This window comes from Neovison vison, chromosome 1, assembly GCF_020171115.1.
Source record: "Neovison vison isolate M4711 chromosome 1, ASM_NN_V1, whole genome shotgun sequence".
Classification (NCBI taxonomy): domain Eukaryota; kingdom Metazoa; phylum Chordata; class Mammalia; order Carnivora; family Mustelidae; genus Neogale; species Neogale vison.
In genome coordinates this window covers 34,358,610-34,378,719 of record NC_058091.1, presented here as the reverse complement: position 1 = coordinate 34,378,719, position 20,110 = coordinate 34,358,610, and the positions used below count along the sequence as shown (strand labels likewise).

Genomic DNA, 20,110 nt, shown 5'->3' with positions numbered 1-20,110 from the left:
CTAATAATGAAAATGGCATTTTCCATACAAAGTTAAAGGTATATATATCTTATTTCACTATTAAGAGATAAACACATGATCACTGTAAATGTGAATAAAACTCACATTTCAAAATCTTTCAAGGGAATCAGATCTATTTTCCTCCTGTTTCTAAGTTCTCACTAACTCTTTGAGTGTGTTTGTATTCACTTGGAAAGGACATTTCTGTGGAATTAATCAAATAGGGAATTCAATGTTCCTTGCAGATAATTTTGGCATGTTCCATTGGGAACTTTGAGTATGAATTTTCATCTTCCCTGGGAAAAAAACCCCACATTTTCTAAATCCTGTCTTTTCTTTGTTAGTGAAGAACAATATAGCAAAGCTGCCACATACAGAATTAATGACAATATATATTCAGCAAGACATTGTTCTGAATACCTCATCATTAAATAAAAGAAGGCAAAAATGTATGGGAATACAATTTGAATGTATTAAATAAAAACTGGCATTAAAAATGCTGTAAAAACTGGGGAGGGTATGTGCTATGGTGAGTGCTGTGAAGTGTATAAACCTGGCGATTAACAGATCTGTACCCCTGAGGATAAAAATATATTATATGCTTATAAAAAATTTTAAAAAATTTAAAAATGCTATAAAAACTAACTGAACATAATAAAAATTTTTCAAAAAATGTTGTAAAATGCATCACAATAATTAATGGATTTTCTGATTTTGCTAAAATTAAAAAAAAAATTTCCAAGATAGAGAATTAGGACATATTCATAGCTCCTAATATATTCCAGTAAATCCAGAGATAACAAATCTCATTTTCCAAGAAAATCAGTGATAGTGCTTTTGATGACAATGAAAAACTCATGTTCGATGCCTAATTAAACCTTTTGAAAGCCATATGTTCTGTTCTTTACTGGTTTCTTATCCTTGCCTTTGCTTTATGTTTCATAACAGTTTCTCATACAGCAAATGCCCCTGCAATTCACCATTCTACATACATCTTAGTTTTAGTTTAGTTCTAAAACCTAAAGAAGGCTTGAGTTCTTTCCTACCACTGATGGTTTCCACTATGCTTCTACGTCTGGGCAATTGCTCAACAGTAACCAGAAAGACCAAGTGCTTGGACTAAGTCTTACCTGCTTAGGAGTTGTATTTGGCCAGTTGAGTGTGGGCTATCCCAAAGGAGATGCCCAGGAGGCAAGCGTAGCTTTAGCTGTGGATCTGGGAGTCAACAGCATATTTGGAGAGGTTCAAGCCACAAAGGAGGAGGATGTCCCAACAGAGTATGTAGTACAGACAGATCTAAGGACTAATGGACAGAACTCTCCGTAAGTGCCCAATAATAATTTGAGAAATAAAAGAATGGCCTAGAAAATGACACTGTGCTTGACTAGTAACTTCTATTTCAGATGGTTGTGATTTCCAAAGAACTCTACCTCCAGAACTCTCCAGCAAGTTAGTAAGTGATGACAGTTAATGAAAGACCTATCAACAGTTCATATTTACATCCTTGAGGTGAAACTGTCCTCTTTCAACACATATCACATTTTCATTGAAGTTCACATTAATGAATGATGAATACAAGACGTTTTGCACAATCTGGCTGCTGGCTTACTGCATTTTGTTAACAAAACACACAGGAACTGCCAAAATGGGAGAGGAGCCTTTCCTAAATACTCCAAATGTCACCATGACTACAGCATATTTTCCTAAATTGGTGGTTTTGGGGTTTTTTTGTCTGTTTGTTTTGCTTAAGATCTAAGTTCATTCAAGTGTTTGGCTCCTGTTAAGGCTTTATAATTTCTCTTATAAAAAATTTGCTTTCATGTTCATGAATCATTTTCTTATTCACAGGACTGATCCAAAATGACAACAGCTCAATTTGATTGTCAATACTGCACAGCATCACTTCTTGGGAAGAAGTATGTACTAAAGAATGACAATCCATATTGTGTTTCATGTTACGATCGTATCTTTTCTAACTATTGTGAGGAGTGCAAAGAACCAATCGAATCAGGTTCCAAGGTAGGTCTTCAATTCACAGAATGACTGCATGCGAACAATCAGACCAATGCTTGGGAATATCTCGTTTCCTTCAGTATTGACTGTTAATACTGTATTCCTCCACTACTGGATATATAAGCACCTTCAAAGTTACCATGATGACCAGGTATGGTGTCTAGCACTATGAAACACAACATACATTTTAATCCTCACAGTGGTCTTAGAAGATAGTTAAAGATGCTAAAGACTAAGGAGGCTATGTTACACAGTGAAAATGCTGATTTATTTCTGGAATAACAAGAGTATAAACGGATAAATACATAAGTCATTGCAAGTGTAGAGATTCAAAAATCTGTATTTTCTGACTTCGAATCAGGCTCATCTCCCCTAAGTCCACTGTGCCCTCATACAGCCCATTCCTCCCATCATGCACATTACTGTTTTTCTCTTTTCCCTCTTTTATCTTTGTGTTGTGGTGTTGAGATTTTGTTTAATCTCAAACAATAATATATTACAACGTAAAAATAAAAATCATTCCATGATTTCCATGATCCTACAGTTTACAAAAGGAAGGAAGAGGAAATCTGAAGAAAAAAGAGTTTATTTTCCATGTGTCTTCAGTGACCAACTAAGAAAGCCCCAGGCTCTAGCTCTTAATTGCCCCAGAGAGCCTCCTCTCCATGGGTAATAGTATCAATGACAACTTTCCCTCAAGCTACCAGCACAAACTACTGACACCAGAGTCCCAGGAGTGTTCCTTTTTGTCTTACCCAATGACCTGTTTTGTCACTAGCACATTTAATTAACTCATATTTACTGCCTCGAAGGATCTTGGTTACAAAGGCCGACACTGGCATGAAGCATGCTTCAACTGTGCCAAATGCAATCACTCTTTGGTGGAAAAGCCTTTTGCTGCCAAGGACGAGCGCCTGCTGTGCTCGGAGTGCTACTCTAACGAATGCTCCTGCAAGTGCTTCCACTGCAAGAGGACCATCATGCCTGGTAAGATCCCAAGGGAGCCCCAGTCTCCACTGAAGCTGCAAGGCTTTGAATTCCACCCAAGCACAGGAAGAGCAGACTAGCTAAGAAAGCCCCCCTTTGGAGAAAGACGTCTATCTTGCTATCTCTTGATTTCATTTTGTACATTTTTAGAAATTAAAAGATTATTCTTTCTGGGTAATTATTCCGTATGAGTATATTACAGTGTTCGATGTATTTTCATGAAGTTAATTCACAGAGACATTTTCAACCACAATTTGGGCCGTAGAATAAAGATAAAATCTAAACCAACAACACTAAGGCTGCATTAAACACCCTGTCTTCGGCATAAACAATGGCATCGGGAAGCATAATTCATCATAGGAGAATGGGGCCAACCATCATTTTGTAGCAGGACAAAAAAATGGTTTGAGGGTCCCTTATCTTTATTCCTTCTAGGCAAGTCAAGGATTCATGTACATCATTATACTTCCAGGCAAGCACCTTCTCTGTTTTGATTCTCTTCTAAATCCCCAGGGACAGCAGCATAAAACACGATTCTCTCTCATTTTCGTATTATGAATTCAAAGAGTTTCTAGAAGACCATAACTGTACAACATCAATCTCAAAAGTTTGTGCCTCAGGCATCCCTAATATCCCCAGATTGATAATTATAGCCCAGTCTGTCTAAACCCCATGCAGCCTTTCAGAATCTCCACCAGTTGTACTTTCAAATCTCAAAATTGTAGCTTACACAGCACAAGAGAGTCAGTAAAAGAGAGACTCATCCTCATCGTGGCTGAACTCTACCTTCTTTTTCTCAGGTAAGTGTTTTAGAAGACAACAAAACACTGTTTTTCTGTGAGGACAATTAGGCGTATCATCTTAATGTTACAATATACAGTTTGAGTAATTTGACATACCTTTACTTAAATAAAATGATGTTTCATTTATACTAACAGGTTCTTATTTGGGGTGGCACAGGTTCCCGCAAAATGGAATTTAAGGGAAACTACTGGCATGAAACCTGCTTTGTGTGTGAGCATTGCCGACAGCCAATAGGAACTAAACCCTTGATTTCCAAAGAGAGTGGCAATTATTGTGTGCCATGTTTTGAGAAGGCGTTTGCTCATTACTGCAGCTTTTGTAAGAAGGTAATTATCTAAAGAGGATGAAGCTTGTGGAACCTTCCAGACCATTGCTTTTTAAACCCTCTAGATATTTGGAAAGCAACGATACCATCATGTTCTGTCTTTTTTTTTTTAAGATTTTATTTATTTATTTGACAGAGAGAGATACCACAAGTAGGCGGAGAGGCAGGCAGAGAGAGAGAGGAGGAAGCAGGCTCCCTACCGAGCAGAGAGCCCGATGAGGGGCTCGATCCCAGGACCCTGGGATCATGACCCAAGCCAAAGGCAGAGGCTTTAACCCACTGAACCACCCCGGTGCCCCATGTTCTGTCTGTCTTTACACATTCACATTAGTTTTGAATTCCATTATGGCCAGACGCACACTGCCCGTCATGATGAAGACAGCCACCTACTTTCATCGTCATAAAATTCCACCCAGAACGTGAATGTAAGGTTCCAAAAGCTCAAGATAGTCCAGTTCCATTCACTGTTACTTCACAAGATTCATGTATTCCGGCAAAGGGCATACATCTCTCGTAGAATACAAGACATTTTTTAGAAAGTAGTTTTGATCTATTTCGTTTCAGAGAAATACGATTTTTCTCACAGAGTCACTAAAGGAACCAGTTTAAACGGGATGTTTAACTTTTCACATTATGTCCCAGCAACACAAATATCTTCTTGGCTTGAAGCTTTAATATTTCTAAAGAGTAGATAAGTAGACTCAAGAGAGTGACAAGATCATTAGGGAAATTAGACAGAAAGACAGAAAGAGGACAAGGGCAGCAAGTGGTTTGCTTCCAGTTCCAGACTGTTCTGACTTGGACACCCATTCAAACCATACCTTCCAATAAGAAGAGAGTCATGCTTTCAAGTAAACTTCATCCAACCTCTTATAGCCTTTAAGCATTAATGTGAAAAGTCACTCATCTCTATTACCTTGATAAAATCTGTCTGTATTTTGTAAAATATATATTGATGTACTTGAAGAAAACCTTGACCCATAAGGCATCATCAAGTTTAAAATAACAAGATAAATTGTGATGGGAAAGCAGCACTGTCTAAACATTTTTGATCTATGGGCTGCTTTGGCAGATCTCAAGACCATTTGTATAATTGCATCTAGACAGCTAGAAGCCTCACTACCACTTTCTATGGGAGCGCATGTGCACAGTAATTTTCTACATGTATTTAAAACACAAGGACTGCATTTGCAGAGAAAACAATAAACTCCTACATCATAACCATTAGAATACACTATAATTATGGCTGAAATTACAATTGATAGTAACATGATAGAAAACCATCTTATACCCAGAAACTTCCATTTCTCCATCAGAAACACTGACTTAGACAATAACTTTATAGAAAACCCTCAGATCCTATGACCCTGCAATATATGTAGCTCAGACGATTTATTAGAGCTGATGACCTGCATTTTATTTTTTATTATAGTATAATATATATTATATAATATAATAATATATAATAATATAATAATAAATAATAATATAATAAATAATAACCATATAATAATATATAATATATTATATTTTATTATATTATTATAATATATATAATATATTATATTATATTTTTTGAGAGAGAGAGAGAGAGAGCGCACACACAAGGGAGGTAGGTAGATGCAGAGGAAAAAGGAGAGAGAATCTTAAACAGGCTCCATGCTGGGTATGGAGTGCCTCATGGGGTTCCATCCCACACCCTGAGATCATGATCTGAGCTGAAATCAAGAGTTGGATGCTCAACCGACTGAGTCACCCAGGCACCCTGAAGACATGCATTTATTTATTTATTTATTCATTCTTCTTTTTTTTTTTTTTTAAAGATTTTATTTGACACAGAGAGACTCAGTGAGAGAGGGAACACAAGCAGGGGGAGTGGAAGAAGGAGAAGCAGGCCTCCTGCTGAGTAAGGAGCCTGATGTGGGGCTCAATCCCAGGACCCTGGGATCATAACCTGAGCCAAAGGCAGCTACTTAACAGCTGAGCCACCCAGGAGCCCCTGAAGACATCCATTTTAGAAACAGATGCTGGAGGGTGCCTGGGTTGCCCAGTGGATTAGGCTTCCGCCTTCAGCTCAGGTCATAATCTCAGCCCGCATTGGGCTCTCTGCTCAGCAGGGAGCCTGCTTCTCCCTCTCTCTCTGCCTGCCTCTCTGTCTAGTTGTGATCTCTCTGTCAAATAAATAAATAAAATCTTTAGAAATAGATGCTGGGAACAAATAGATTTATCTCACTGTTTTGTAGGACAACTAAGTGGACCATGTTCACATTATGTTTCTTAAAGACTTCAGTTAAAATATGAATAAGACTTGTGGAAATTATCTTAAAATCATTTATTGGGCATACAATATAAAGTTTCTTTCAATGCTATAAAAATTCAAGAGAAGGAATTTCTCTAGTATATCCATGCTAAGCACTGTTTGAGGCCAAAGCACTGGCATTTCCCAAGTTATAGGAGCCTGTCCTATATTTAGAATATGATCTGAAGTCACCAAAACTTTGTGAAATATTTATACTGGGTAGTAGACAGACGACGACATGCCAGATTATTTTCTATTTAATTTTTAAAACCACAAGTCTTTTAAAGAAAGCTGGATATAAATGTTTCTGATCAAGAAAAACAATGTTTCAACTCAAACCAAAGACCAGATAAAACAAACAAAATGGGCAAAAAATACTGGACAACCAGCCCCTTAGAACTGATTTCATAGATTTTATTTTGTGAAACTAAAACTTATTTTCTGGAGTGCCTGGGTAGCTCAGTTGGTTAAGGGTCTGACTCTTGATTTTGGCTCAGGTCATGATCTCAGGGTCCTGGGGTCAAGCCCCACATCAGGCTCCTTGCTGGGCATGGAGACTGTTTGGAATTCTCTCTTCCTCCTTCTGCCCCCACGGCCCCTACTCTCTCTCTCCCTCCCTCTCTCTAAAATAAAATAAAAATAGATCAATAAATAGATAAAACTTATTTTCTACCAAAAACAAGTAACCTCAAACCACAGGTGCTTTGACTCCAAACTCCTTGAGGTTCAAATAGATTCACTGGCTACGGCTACTAAGCACAAAACCAGTACTGCCTCCACGTTGCCAGAGAAGAAACGTGTTCCAAATCCCAGGACTAACCAATGGCAAACATCACGCCTGGATATCCAGCTTCATCTTAGCGGGCTTGCCTCTTCAAAAGGAACATCATCACAAGCAAACTATTTTAATGTTCCAGAGTTTCTTCTGTCTAATTAAACAGTCTTTGGTGTATATATCCAGTTTTCCTTTGCTGTGAATATATTTTTCAAGCTTGGAATCTTTAAAGCATTGCCTGCTAATAATTTGACCAAACAAATCAAAGGCATCTTGAATTCTGCTGTGCCCGCAATGAGGCATTTGAAATCAGTAGGGGGTATTTTAAATTGCTTTAGTTCACACACACCATGATGTTTCCCATTACTTATTTAGACTAGTATACATTTTTTCCAGTAGGAAAAGTAACTTTTCTATCAAATATCTTTAATTTTTAAAATATTTGTTGTAGATTCAAAAATATCTTTAGAATCATCTTTTCAAAAGCCTGTATCATAGACAACATTTTTTAAAAATTCTTCACCAATAAGATGGCTTAGAAGAGTCTCCACATTTTCTATATCCAGTCAATTTGAATACAGAGATGCAGGACTTGCCTCAGGGAGCAGATGAACACATTCTAGATTCCAGAGCTACTCCAAGAGCTCAGCAGCCATGGGTTCTAAAGACACTGTGACTTAAAAATTGCTACCCAAGAACAGTTGTCCAATATTTACCCATCTGATTACAACCCATGGATTAAACTGCTTTGGTATATGGAGCACCTGGGTTGCTCAGTGGGTTAAAGCCTCTGCCTTTGGCTCAGGTCATGGTCCCAGGGTTCTGGGATCGAGGCCCGCATCAGGCTCTCCACTGGGCAGGGAGCTTGCTTCCCCCTCCCCCACTGCACCTGCCTCTCTGTCTACTTGTGATATCTGTCAAATACGTAAATAAAATCATTAAAAACAAACAAACTGGTTTGGTATATATATGTGTGTGTATGTGTGTGTGTGTGTGTGTGTGTGTATAATTCCTCCGTTATATATATTATGGAGGAATAATAAGTATGTCTGACAAAACCCTCGCACATCACACATTAAGTGTCAACATACAAGCTGTGCTCATTACATAGAGTTCTAAAGCTGAAAACCCACACAGTTGGCACAGCACTCCATCTGTGCTCGATACAATACCGGAATTGTTGTCCAAATGTTTTTTCCCTTGGCATTTGTTCACTCATTGGACAAGGACTTATCAACTGTTCAAGAGCGAAAAGTAACCTTGGTCAGTATTGTTTTACTGGCTAAGCACACAGGCTCAGGAGTCAGACTGTGTAGGTTTGCACGCTAGTTCTGTGAGACCTGGCGAGTGACCTGACCACTCTAACACTCGGTAGTTTCTCATCTCTTAAAGGGGGAAAGATAATAGTCTTCGCTGTGTTGTGGTGGTAAGAACAAAAGAAGAGGTCATCCCCTAGCACAGGGCTGAGGACTGAAAGCTCACTTCAGAAATATTAGTCATGATTAGTGGATGATGGTGCTTAACAACGCCATTCAGGGTTGTTACTGCTGGATTAAAGCTTTCAGGGAAAAGCCATTTTTTTCAGCATCCTTAAAAGTCAGACATGGAAATAAGAACCTGGTGCAGAAAATATCTTAGTGCTGATGGCAAATCTTTGAAGCCCAACAAAAAAAGAGAACAATGAGAAAAGGAATCAAGGCTCTACTTCTTTTTCATTTTCCTGAGTCCATGATGGCCCTGCTTCTTTTCTATTCCACTATAGGAGAAAAATTAGGATATTTCTAGCCAGTTCTATTTAATCCCTATAGCCTTTTGCTTCTCATATTGATTAAAAAAAAAAAATCACAGGGAAAGGACATCCTGACACAAGGTGATAGAGCAGCCCAAAGTATCACTTGTGGACACAGAAGAGGATCATGACAAATCGTACTAGCTCCCATGGTCACTGCCTTTTTGTGATCCTTTGGCAGGTGATAACATCAGGTGGGATAACGTTTCGTGACCAGCCGTGGCATAAAGAGTGTTTTCTGTGCAGTAGCTGTAGGAAAGAGCTCTGTGAAGAAGAGTTTATGTCCAGAGATGATTATCCATTCTGTCTGGACTGCTACAATCATCTTTATGCCAAAAAGTGTGCAGCCTGTACCAAGTCTATTACTGGTAAGTTCTTCGGTTTAATATGGTCCTACGATGGCTATGTGGATGCTATATAGTTAATTTGGGAAAGGTGAGTTGAAAAATGGTAATCTTCTTTTTTCATTTTATTTTATTTTATATCTTTTCGTGTTCCAAAATTCATTGTTTATGTACTACACCCAGTGTTCTACGCGATACGTGCCCTCCATAATACCCACCACCAGGTTCGCCCAACCCCCCAAACCCCTCCCCTCCAAAACCTTCAGTTTGTTTCTCAGAGTCTACAGTCTCTCGTGGTTTGTCTCCCCCTCCAGTTTTACCCAACTCACTTGTCCTCTCCATCTTCCCATGTCCTCCATGTTATTCCTTATGCTCCACAAGTAAGTGAAACCCTCGCTGCTTGACTTATTTCACTCAGCATAATCTCTTCCAGTCCCATCCATGTTGATACAAAAGTGGGGTATTCATCCTTTCTGACGGAGGCATAATACTCCATAGTATATATGGACCATATCTTCTTTATCCATTTTTCCATTGAAGGGCATCTTGGTTCTTTCCACAATTTGGCAACTGTGGCCATTGCTACTATCAACATTGGAGCTCAGGTGGCCCTTCTTTTCACTACATCTGTATCTTTGGGGTAAATACCCAGGAGTGCAATTGCAGGGTCATAGAGTAGCTCTACTTTTAATTTTTTGAGGAATTTCCACACTGCTTTCCAAAGTGGCTGCACCAACTTGCATTCCACCAACAGTGTAAGAGGGTTCCCCTTTCTCCACATCCTCTCCAACACTTGTTTTTTACCGTCTTATTAATTTCAGCCATTCTAACTGGTGTAAGTTCGTATCTCAATATGGTTTTGATTTGAATCTCCCTGATGGCTAATTATGATGAACATTTTTTCATATGTCTGTTAGCCATTTGTATGTCATCTTTGGAGAAGTGTCTGTTCATATGTTCTGCCCCTGATTATCTGTTTTGTGTGTGTTGAGTTTGAGAGTTCTTTATAGCTCTTGGATATCAGCCCTTTGTCTGTAGTGTCACTTGCAAATATCTTCTCTCATTCCGTGGGTTGCCTCTTTGTTTTGTTGACTGTTTCCTTTGCTGTGCAGAAACTTTTGATCGATGGAGTTCCAAAAGTTCATTTTTGCTTTTGTTTTCTTTGCCTTTGGAGACATATCTTGAAAGAAGTTGCTGTGACTGATATCGAAGAAGTTATTGCCTATGTTCTCCTCTAGGATTTTGATAGATTCCTGCCTCATGTTGAGGTCTTTTATCCATTTCAAGTTTATCTTTGTGTATGGTGTAAGAGAATGGTTGAGTTTCATTCTTCTACACATAGCTGTCCAATTTTCCCAGCACCACTTATTGAAGAGACTGTCTTTTTTCCACTATATATTTTTTCCTGCTTTCTTGAAGATTATATGACCATAAAGTTGAGGGCCCATATCTGGGCTCTCTACTCTGTTCCACTGGTCTATGTGTTTGTTTTTGTGCCAGTACCATGTTGTCTTGGTGATCACAGCTTTGTAGTAAAGCTTGAAATCAGACAACGTGATGCTTCCGGTTTTGTTTTTCTTTTTCAACATTTCCTTAGCAATTCGGGATCCTTCTGGTTCCATACAAATTTTAGGATTGTTTGTTCCAGCACTTTGAAAAATGCTGGTGGAATTTTTATCAGGATAGGATTGAAAGTATAGATTGCTCTAGGCAGTCTAGACATTTTAATAATGTTTATTCTTCTGATCCATGAGCATGGAATGCTCTTCCATCTCTTTGTGTCTTCTAAGATACACATGTAGGGGTACCCACACATAAATACAAATATTACACAGACCCCCTCAAAGCAAGTGGAGAGCATAATTAAGGCACCCATGTTCTGTAGAGGGTAATTAATACTAAACCTAATGGTAATGACTAAAGTAAAGTAATCATTCAGGAGCAGGATGAGCTGGGAGGTCAGAGAAGAACTTCACAAGGAGCCTGACATTTAACGATTTGAGTGGGAGAAAGGGATACTTATAAAGAAAAATCCTGCTTAATTCCAAATAAGGACAAAGGTCCCTGAAATAGAAAAGGTTTTAATTAAATGCAAAGTATTGCCCAAAAATCTAAAGCTGTAATAATTAGGGTGGCATAGGTCAGGAATTAATTAAACTTCATTTTAAGATGCTTCTAACAAATATATCATTCTCTTTTCTTTCTATCCACTTGCAATATATTTTAATTATGAATAGATGAAATAAAACAGGATAGCATTGTGCTGAATGAACAAAATACATGTGATATGATTTTGAAATATCACAAATGATAAATTGATTCATGTTTAAAAGATTTTCAAGGTAAAATGATGCATTTTATTTTCCTTGGAGAAACTTCCAAAATGCTAATCCTATAGCAAAAAAAAAAAAAAATAGTAAAAAGAAGAAGAAGAAGAAGAAGAATTTAGCATGACCTGAGAACCACAGTAGCTACACTTTTAGGCAGAACTGTACTTCTATTCCCCATTCCTGGGATTCTTAGATCATATTCCATTTCTTTTAGTTCGGTTTATGTAACATAGAATTAAAGATTATTTTATCCTTTTCCTCCTCCTCCATCTTCAAATATATCACAAAATAAAAGTTGAATCTTCTTATATCTCCAAAGAAAGAAGAGTTTCTTTGGATTTCTGGGTTCCAACCCAGCTTGGCAGGTTTTCACTGACTTGCAAGAGGGAGAGAAAGGGTTACCCTGACAATTTGTCCGCACAGGGCACTGTTTTTCAGCATCTCACCCTGTCCAGGGAGACAGCTGGCTGGCAGGTTTGTTTTGTTTGGCCTGCACATGTTTGGAAACAAGTGCAAAACCCATCTCTGCAGCCAAAAGTACATGAAGAGCCTGCCCGGGGTGAGCAGACTGCCCTCGAAACCCCAGCTGGGTCTCTGTCACAGGCTCAGTGGCTGCCCCAGTGCTCTGTTCCCCACAACTCCTCTCCATCCCTCTGCTCTGTTACATTCCCAGCCCTTGCACTGGATTCCGTTGGCAATCCCAGACGACCGGGCTCCACACGTGCGCTCTTCACCATTCCACTCCCCAGCCTCTATACATCTCACATGTCCTACAGTCAGGGGAATAAGCCATTGCCACTCACTACCAGTTTTGGTTAGAAAATGGAACTTCCAGAAATGCATCAGTACTGGGAGCTCATAAAACTCCTTGGTAGAATCTGCAATTACAGCCCAATGCATGCAGTTGATTTATTCCAGGACACGTTTCTTAACTAGCCAGATAAAGGAGCGGGGGGAGTTCTATGAGGAAATGAGAAAATTAAACAAATCAAATGAGTTTAAAAACTTCCTGGGCACTCAAATGGCTAATACTGACCTGCAAAGAGCCTGTGTGAGCCCTGAGCTTGAGGAGTTTCAATTCTGATCCATCACAGATTTATGTAGATAAGTGACTTTTTTCTGTTGGGTTGTTTTCTGTTAATCACTGAGCCCAGGTCTTTGAGGTTCAGAGAGAAAAAACACATTGTCCTGCATGTAATATAAGGATGCCTTAAGAATCACAGATTTGACCCAAAAGTAATCCAAATATGGGACTATGTAGTTAATTCAGAATAATCAGCTTTTTTATAATTATCATAATCTTCTTCTGGCCCTGATGAGAGACACCTGAGACTATAATGTCTGCAAAAACTTCCAACTCACTTCACTATCTTTTTATCTGAATAAATAAAGTGTTTCTTTAAAATTGAGCTCTTTGGGATGTTTTATTTGTAGTTATCATTCTTTAACTTTCTGTATATGTTACATACATATACATACATTCTTATGCATGTATGATATACTTTGTAATTAAAATAAAAGTTCTGTACAGATATCCAAAAAAATAAAATAAAATAAAATAAAATTGAGCTCTTTGAATTAATGTTCCACAGGGAATTCTTATGCTGCCATATATTTATCTTTTGAAAGTTGCACATTCATGCCAACAATATGTCAATCTAAGAAACTATGTTAGGGTGTTTTGAAAATACTTTTTCGTATTAACTAAATCTATCTATGAGTCTCAGGTGTGATTTTTTTAAAAATCTCATCGAATAAATTTTATTCATTTGAACAAATTCAAGGTGGAGCTGTAATTTTTTTCTCCTCTAAGATAGGATCAAATTTTAAGTGAAGCAGCTTGATGTAGTGGGAGTAAAAGAACTTGGCCTTGCCTGTGCCCCCTGACTACTGTGTGACCCCGGGTAAAGGACTCACCAGCATGGAGCTCCTCATTTCCTTACTTGCAAATGCGGAGTTGAACAGGATCATATGTTCACTTTCTGCCATTTCTATTTATTTTGAGTAAAAGGAGTTTCAGATGTTATTTCCTCAGAAAAGAATGCTAGTGTTCCCGGCTACGGTCTTTACAAAAGATAAATTCAGACTGAATTTGGGGAAGTTAAGAGCACAGGTTCTGAAGCCAGATGGCCTAGGATTGCATCCCAGACCTGCCACATACCACATGGCTGATTTGGGCAAATGGTTGAACCTCTCTGTTCATAAATTTTTGTCTGCAAAGCAGAGTTGATGATAATATCTACTCATGAAGGTAAGATGAGAGCTATGTGATGCAGATATGTGAAGGGCTTGGGATAGTGACGGACTCATTTTCAAGTGCTCAACAAATGCTAGCTTTTATTCTATTGAATTTTCATTAATAAATGAAGTCAAATAAAACAAGGGCCAGAGACAGGTTTCCTGGGGGACTTTCCTACTACAATGACCCTCATGACTTAATGGAGGAAATGTATTCAAAATTGAAACAATGTATAAGCATCTGACATGTTGAGTCTGCCTCTCTTAAATTCCAGCTACCAGATGCTTCTATTTCTCCAGAATTGTTTTTATATTTGCCACTTATATGGGCTTACTAATAAAATCAAGAAAAGCTCATGAGCATCAAAATGCAAGATATGTAATAATCAGTTTTATGAACAGCGATGATTCATGCATATATAGAACATGATTCTTGCAGTCAGCTTATTAATGTTTTGAATAACACTCAGGGAATTAATTGGTTCATTATTGATTTACTCTTATTAGCAAGTAATGATGATAGCATCATAAATAAGCAAGCTATAAGTTTAATCAAAGAAGGTAAAGAAATTTGATGTGCATTTACTTATAAACTAATAAATTTCATGTAAAGACATCAAATAACATTTCTAGTATGGAAATAAGTGTTCATTATCATATTTAAGTAGTATTATTATATTATATATCCATATTTATATTTGTATTTTATAAATTTATATATTATGTATTATATATAAATTTATGTTATAAATTACCATATATTTGTATTATATTATATTATATATATATCTCCATATTTAAGGAGAGTTTATTTGAAATAGAATGCTTATTCTTGTTTTTTGCTTCCCCAAATGGAATATTTGGAAATTACATGTGAATCAACCCACGAACTATGTTAGCCACACTCTGTGAGTAGTGAGCAAATCACGGGAGGTTTGTAACACTATGATCACTTGGAAAAGAACTTGGCAAATCAATAAAGACCCAAGGCATCCCAAACCATTCCCAACCGCTACACCTTTTCTCCCTTTCAACTCCTCAAAGTCAGTCCCTTAAACTGTAGTCTGGATCCATATTAGGGATATGGAAAGAGATTGTCACTGAAGACTCAAATTCTATTCCCTTTCTTGGAAATGTTACGGTTCAGGCGAAGCCCAGGTAGAAGTTGTAGAGGCTGACAAGGCATCTCTTAGAGACAAATTACTGGATAGCATGGCTTCAGTGGCCCGAGGGATCAGACTCACAGATCTTTACTGCAAGCTTGGGCTGATGTTGTCTCTGGGCAAGGCAATCAGGTATCATGTTAGGCTAGTTACATGATGGTCTGGATGAAATCTTCTACTGGGGACTTTTGGAAATCATGTCCCCAAGCCACAGTATGACCATGGAAATTTATCTTGAGTAAAACTTAACATAGAAATAGAGGAAAGAAAACTCAAAGTCATTAAAACATCAGACACCAGGCTAGGTAGTATACATTTATTTTATTGTATCTTAATTTTGCTTTAAGAAAACAGGGCCATGAAGAGAGAAAAAAAGATAGTCACACCCAGGTATCTTACTTTGAAATCTGTCCCCCTTCTCTTAGGTGATCTTTATGTGTTTCCCAAAATACCTGCTCTGTACATTCAGATTCTATCTACTTTTGTAGATTATGGAAAAAAATTGGGACTCAGACTAGACCTCATCAGGAAATTGCCTAGGGTGATATTCCCAGATGGACACAGGGGCTTGGAAGGTTGCATACTTGCCTCTATGTGGTCTTCTTGCTCGTTGCTGTTCTCTACAGTTCCTAGGAGACTCTACCAGATGGAATCCTTAATCTATTCATTGGAAGAATATTTTTCCCCCAATTCCTTTACAGGTCTCAGAGGTGCCAAATTTATCTGCTTTCAAGACCGCCAGTGGCACAGTGAATGCTTTAACTGTGGAAAATGCTCGGTCTCCTTGGTGGGGGAAGGCTTCCTGACCCAGAACAATGAAATCTTCTGCCGCAAATGTGGCTCTGGATTGGAAACTGACATCTAGAGGGAGAAGAGCCCTTCCTCACCTGAAATCCACCTTGCTTTTGTTCTCACTAAATCCAGACCTTGCTTGAAGTAGTATTTCTGACTTATGTTTCAGCACATTTTAATGCAGCGTTTATAGCAGGAGGATTTTTGCACACACACACACCAATTGAACTGTATCATAAGAGCTCAGAAAAAGCAGTTGAACAGGAATGAACATATCCTAACTCACAAAGGCATCTCTCCTTGCAAAATACTGCACTCTGCTGTTAAAAACATAGGAGAATATCTCCTTATTGCAATCAAACATATGACCTATACCTAGAAGTATGGATGTTATTACCAAAGACTGATGTTTTTAAAACTGCAGAGTAAAAAAGGAAATTAAGAGATTAAATTGACAGGCACATGTGAAGCTAATGTTTGCATTCCTAGCTAGCTAGTTATATATAAAGTGATAGACTGGCTATTGTTGGTAGAAGAACAAAACTGATCAGAAAAACTGATCAGTAATCATCCTATTTGAGAATTCTGCCCCTTTATCATTCTTTTATTCACACAAACTGACTTTGGAGCTGCAAAACAAAACTGCAGTTTGGCCTCCTCTATGCTGCTTCCAGAGCTAGTTGGCTCCATGTTTAGCAAATGGAAATGAGAATTTGGACACTGTGGCTCTCATACTCTGCATGGCTATGAAGGGGTCTTCTCTACCTGGGGATAGTTAAAGCCTAGGTTTCAACACATGTTACACCAAATGCATTTTCAAAGCCCACATGATTTTTCTAAATACTTAACAGATTCCATGATAGAGAAGTCTATTCTCTCAAATGAGCTAACTGGGGTAATCAATGTCCCCAAAGGCAAACCTTTAAAGTAAATAGATCATTAAGTCATCACTTGTGGAAATGAGTTTTAGGAAAGGGATTGAGCGATGGAACATGACTTTCATCCCGATATCTACAGGCATAATAGAATGCATAATTACCTGTGAGCTTCATGCATTTTGCCTTCTAAAATTACACAGATGATTAATGAGAAGACATGAAAGTGGGCTTTGACGGAATTTAGTAATAATAAGAAGTGAGAAAAAATAATTCACCACTGATAATTCTGGACCTGTAAAGCAATACCATAGACCAATATGGGCGGTAGATGAGCCCTCCCCGCTATTGCACCACACCTGTGCCACCCCCCTCACCCCATGCCAACCATGTCCCAAGAGTTCCAATCTCCTGCATGGTCCACAGGTTCCCTCCCAACCCTGAGCAGCCATTCTACAAATAAGTCAGTGTTTATCGGTCACAAGAGAAGAAACAGCCTTAATGAAAAGTTTATCACCATATGCATGTCTTTCTGCCAGACATCAACTAATGATCGCCCTACCTAGCTGCAATATTTTCCACATTATGAGGGACAAATGGAAAGCAAACTCTTTTCTCCATGGTCAATTACTGTCTTTGTTATAGTGTCACTTAGGTGGAGTAGAGAGAGGTCAGAAGAAAGCCACGCGGACATAACATTTTTATAAGTGTCTACTTTCAGATTACTGCCTAGCACTAAAGGTTCTGATTGAAACCTAATTATATGATGTAGCTGATTACAGTGATTAAAATAGTATCACAGGAGATGCAATTAAAATTGTTATGGAAACACAATTTTTGAAGTAGTTCAAAATGCAAGGACGTTTGGAGATGCTAACAATTTACAGTTGCTAATAAAAGGTCAGGCTACAAAGGCTGTTTGAAAGATATAACTGTCTTTTTTTGTGTTTGTGTAGTAACAACACCAAGATAACTTTTCACATTCACAGTGTAAGACGTAGGCAAAACCGTCAATATTTTTCCTGCATTGTTTGAAATTGCACATATAGAACTAAACACTCCAATTGTTCTCTGATCCAGAACATAATAGTGCATTATATATTTAGAAAACCAAGCCCTTTTAAAAGGTCTGGATAAATATATGATAGGTGACATTGTCTCAGTTAACCAGTTAGAGAAAAACATGCAAAATGTGATGTTTTCTAAGTTAAACAGTGAGTAACGTTTAAGCATTTCACTTTGTGTATGGGCAAGTATGCACGTGGTCAGGTTTGCATTCTATCTGTACAATTAAAATTTACAGAATCATTTCTGAGCTAGAGATTCTTTTCTCATTTCTGAGATATTCTTTTCTCCTTTGATACATATACTTAAGTATCTATACTTTCACATATACATAATTCCATATTTAGAATTTAGCTTCATTATCAGATATGTATTGTACCATGCACAGAGTTGGCGCTCAAACCGCTGTGGTTCTGGGGTGGTGGGAGATCAAGGTATGGAAATGCGAGATTGCCAGATACAGAGATCTTCCCTAGAGCTGAAAAACAGTGCCACTGTGGACGTAATATACATATGCAGAACTATGAAGAAAGAAGACCTCATTAGACTGCCATACACACAAAGATATAAGTAAAACTCCTATACTGTATACTGTAATTGATTTTGGGTCAGTGAAGAGAAAAGCTCTCTAACTGACCTATCCAGAGATGGAATAGACTGCCTCAGGAAGCAGTGGGCACCCAGTGATTCAAGGAGTGACATGTGCACGGGCAGGAAAGCAGTTAGAAGCCAGTCCTGTGTGCTAATAACAACCAGATGGCTTGGAAGTAGCAGAGAGACTGTGCCAAAGAGCAAGAAGAAATGAGAGAGCGAAAAAGAGAAAAGGTCAGATGAAGACAGAATATTAATTCTGAGGATAAAAGCTTTATATGTGATATAACAGAGACTAGAAAGTGACTAACTGCTCTTAAAGAGAGGAGAAAAGCATTATGCCTGTGTTTGAGGAACATTATGCTAATAATTCTGTATGGCCTAGAACTGAAGGGGGCAGGATTTCAAAGGCTAAGTCTCTTAATGCAGTAACACATTTGGTGAGTGGCCACAGAAAGAAAGAAGGAGCAATGGGTAATGGAAGCCAAGAGCTATCGATGAGAATACAAGTCAAAGAACCAAAATATTTTATGTTAGCATGTTAGGATTAAATATAACAAAGAAAAACAAAGAAAAGAATTTCTGTTTCCATAATAATAGGTAGGGTACACAAGGTTTCAATTTTCACTTAACAAGATCATAAACATGTTATATTGGAACAGTCCAGGTTCATTGGTTAAGTGAAGTATGACAGAGTACCATCCTGGATTCAGAATGTACCCAGTCACTATAACTTTAAAAGGAACATTAAGAAAAGAAAGAACATTAAGTTACACATTGGAATGAAAGATTGGCCAACCATTGTAAAAATGCATGACGCTGTCACAAATGGTGTTGGTTAAAAATTGTTGCAAAATATAGAACCACAAATAAAAAATAAAACCTAATAACATATCTCTGATATTAGTGACAGCAGTTTTGAATTTAAGAAAAAAGGTATTTTTTAATCTACTTGGTATACTGATAATCATATTTTAAATAAGAAAATGATTGTTAGAGTATGTTTCAGATATATTTAAGTGAGCACATAAATTATTCTCAAATAATTTAGATAGATATTTACTATTGTAATAATATAGTTTTTACCTATTGTACAAATTGTCATTTTCAGAAGTTTCTTATGCTGAATAAATTTGCACAATACTCATTCCTCAATTGTTTTTAGAGATTTATTTTTTTTAATTTTTTAATTTTTTATAAACATATATTCTTATCCCCAGGGGTATAGGTCTGTGAATCGCCAGGTTTACACACTTCACAGCACTCACCAAAGCACATACCCTCCCCAATTAGAGATTTATTTTTTACATTAACTGTGTCAATATGGAATAGCTTTGTTGTGTTTCTACTTGTAGTACATAAGGTAGCATGATGACTTTTACCTTCTTGTACCATCCATTTTTACAGCACCCAAATTAACTACATGTTCAGATACCATTTCAGAGTATTAATATAAAAATAGCATAACTGAATTCTAGCTGACCCAAATAACACATCTGTGATCCTTCCTACAGTGATCAAATTTTTTATATATTCTAAGCTAGGAATTATTTTATTTCTAATTATCATTTCTGTGATCCTAAAAATATCTTATCAGAAAAGGCCTATTTTAATATGATTACCCTCTTTTAACTTAGATAGCTGTAGCTAATTTCTTATTATTTCTATATTGGAGGAATTGTTGGAATTCTTTTTTTTTTTTTTAAAGATTTTATTTATT

General features: G+C 37.5%; 1 protein-coding gene across 1 annotated transcript in view; it reads left to right on the top strand.

Annotated features, from left to right (window-relative positions):
• FHL5 (four and a half LIM domains 5) overlaps positions 1 to 19,454 on the top strand; it is a 47,116-nt gene extending 27,662 nt beyond the window's left edge. The window contains exons 2-6 of the mRNA XM_044236331.1: positions 1,849 to 2,019; positions 2,826 to 3,000; positions 3,961 to 4,130; positions 9,174 to 9,360; positions 15,769 to 19,454. Coding sequence (XP_044092266.1) covers positions 1,861 to 2,019; positions 2,826 to 3,000; positions 3,961 to 4,130; positions 9,174 to 9,360; positions 15,769 to 15,932 — 855 coding nt within the window. The 5' untranslated portion in view covers positions 1,849 to 1,860 and the 3' untranslated portion in view covers positions 15,933 to 19,454. The remainder of the gene's footprint in view (positions 1 to 1,848; positions 2,020 to 2,825; positions 3,001 to 3,960; positions 4,131 to 9,173; positions 9,361 to 15,768) is intronic.
• Positions 19,455 to 20,110: the final 656 nt, after the last annotated feature.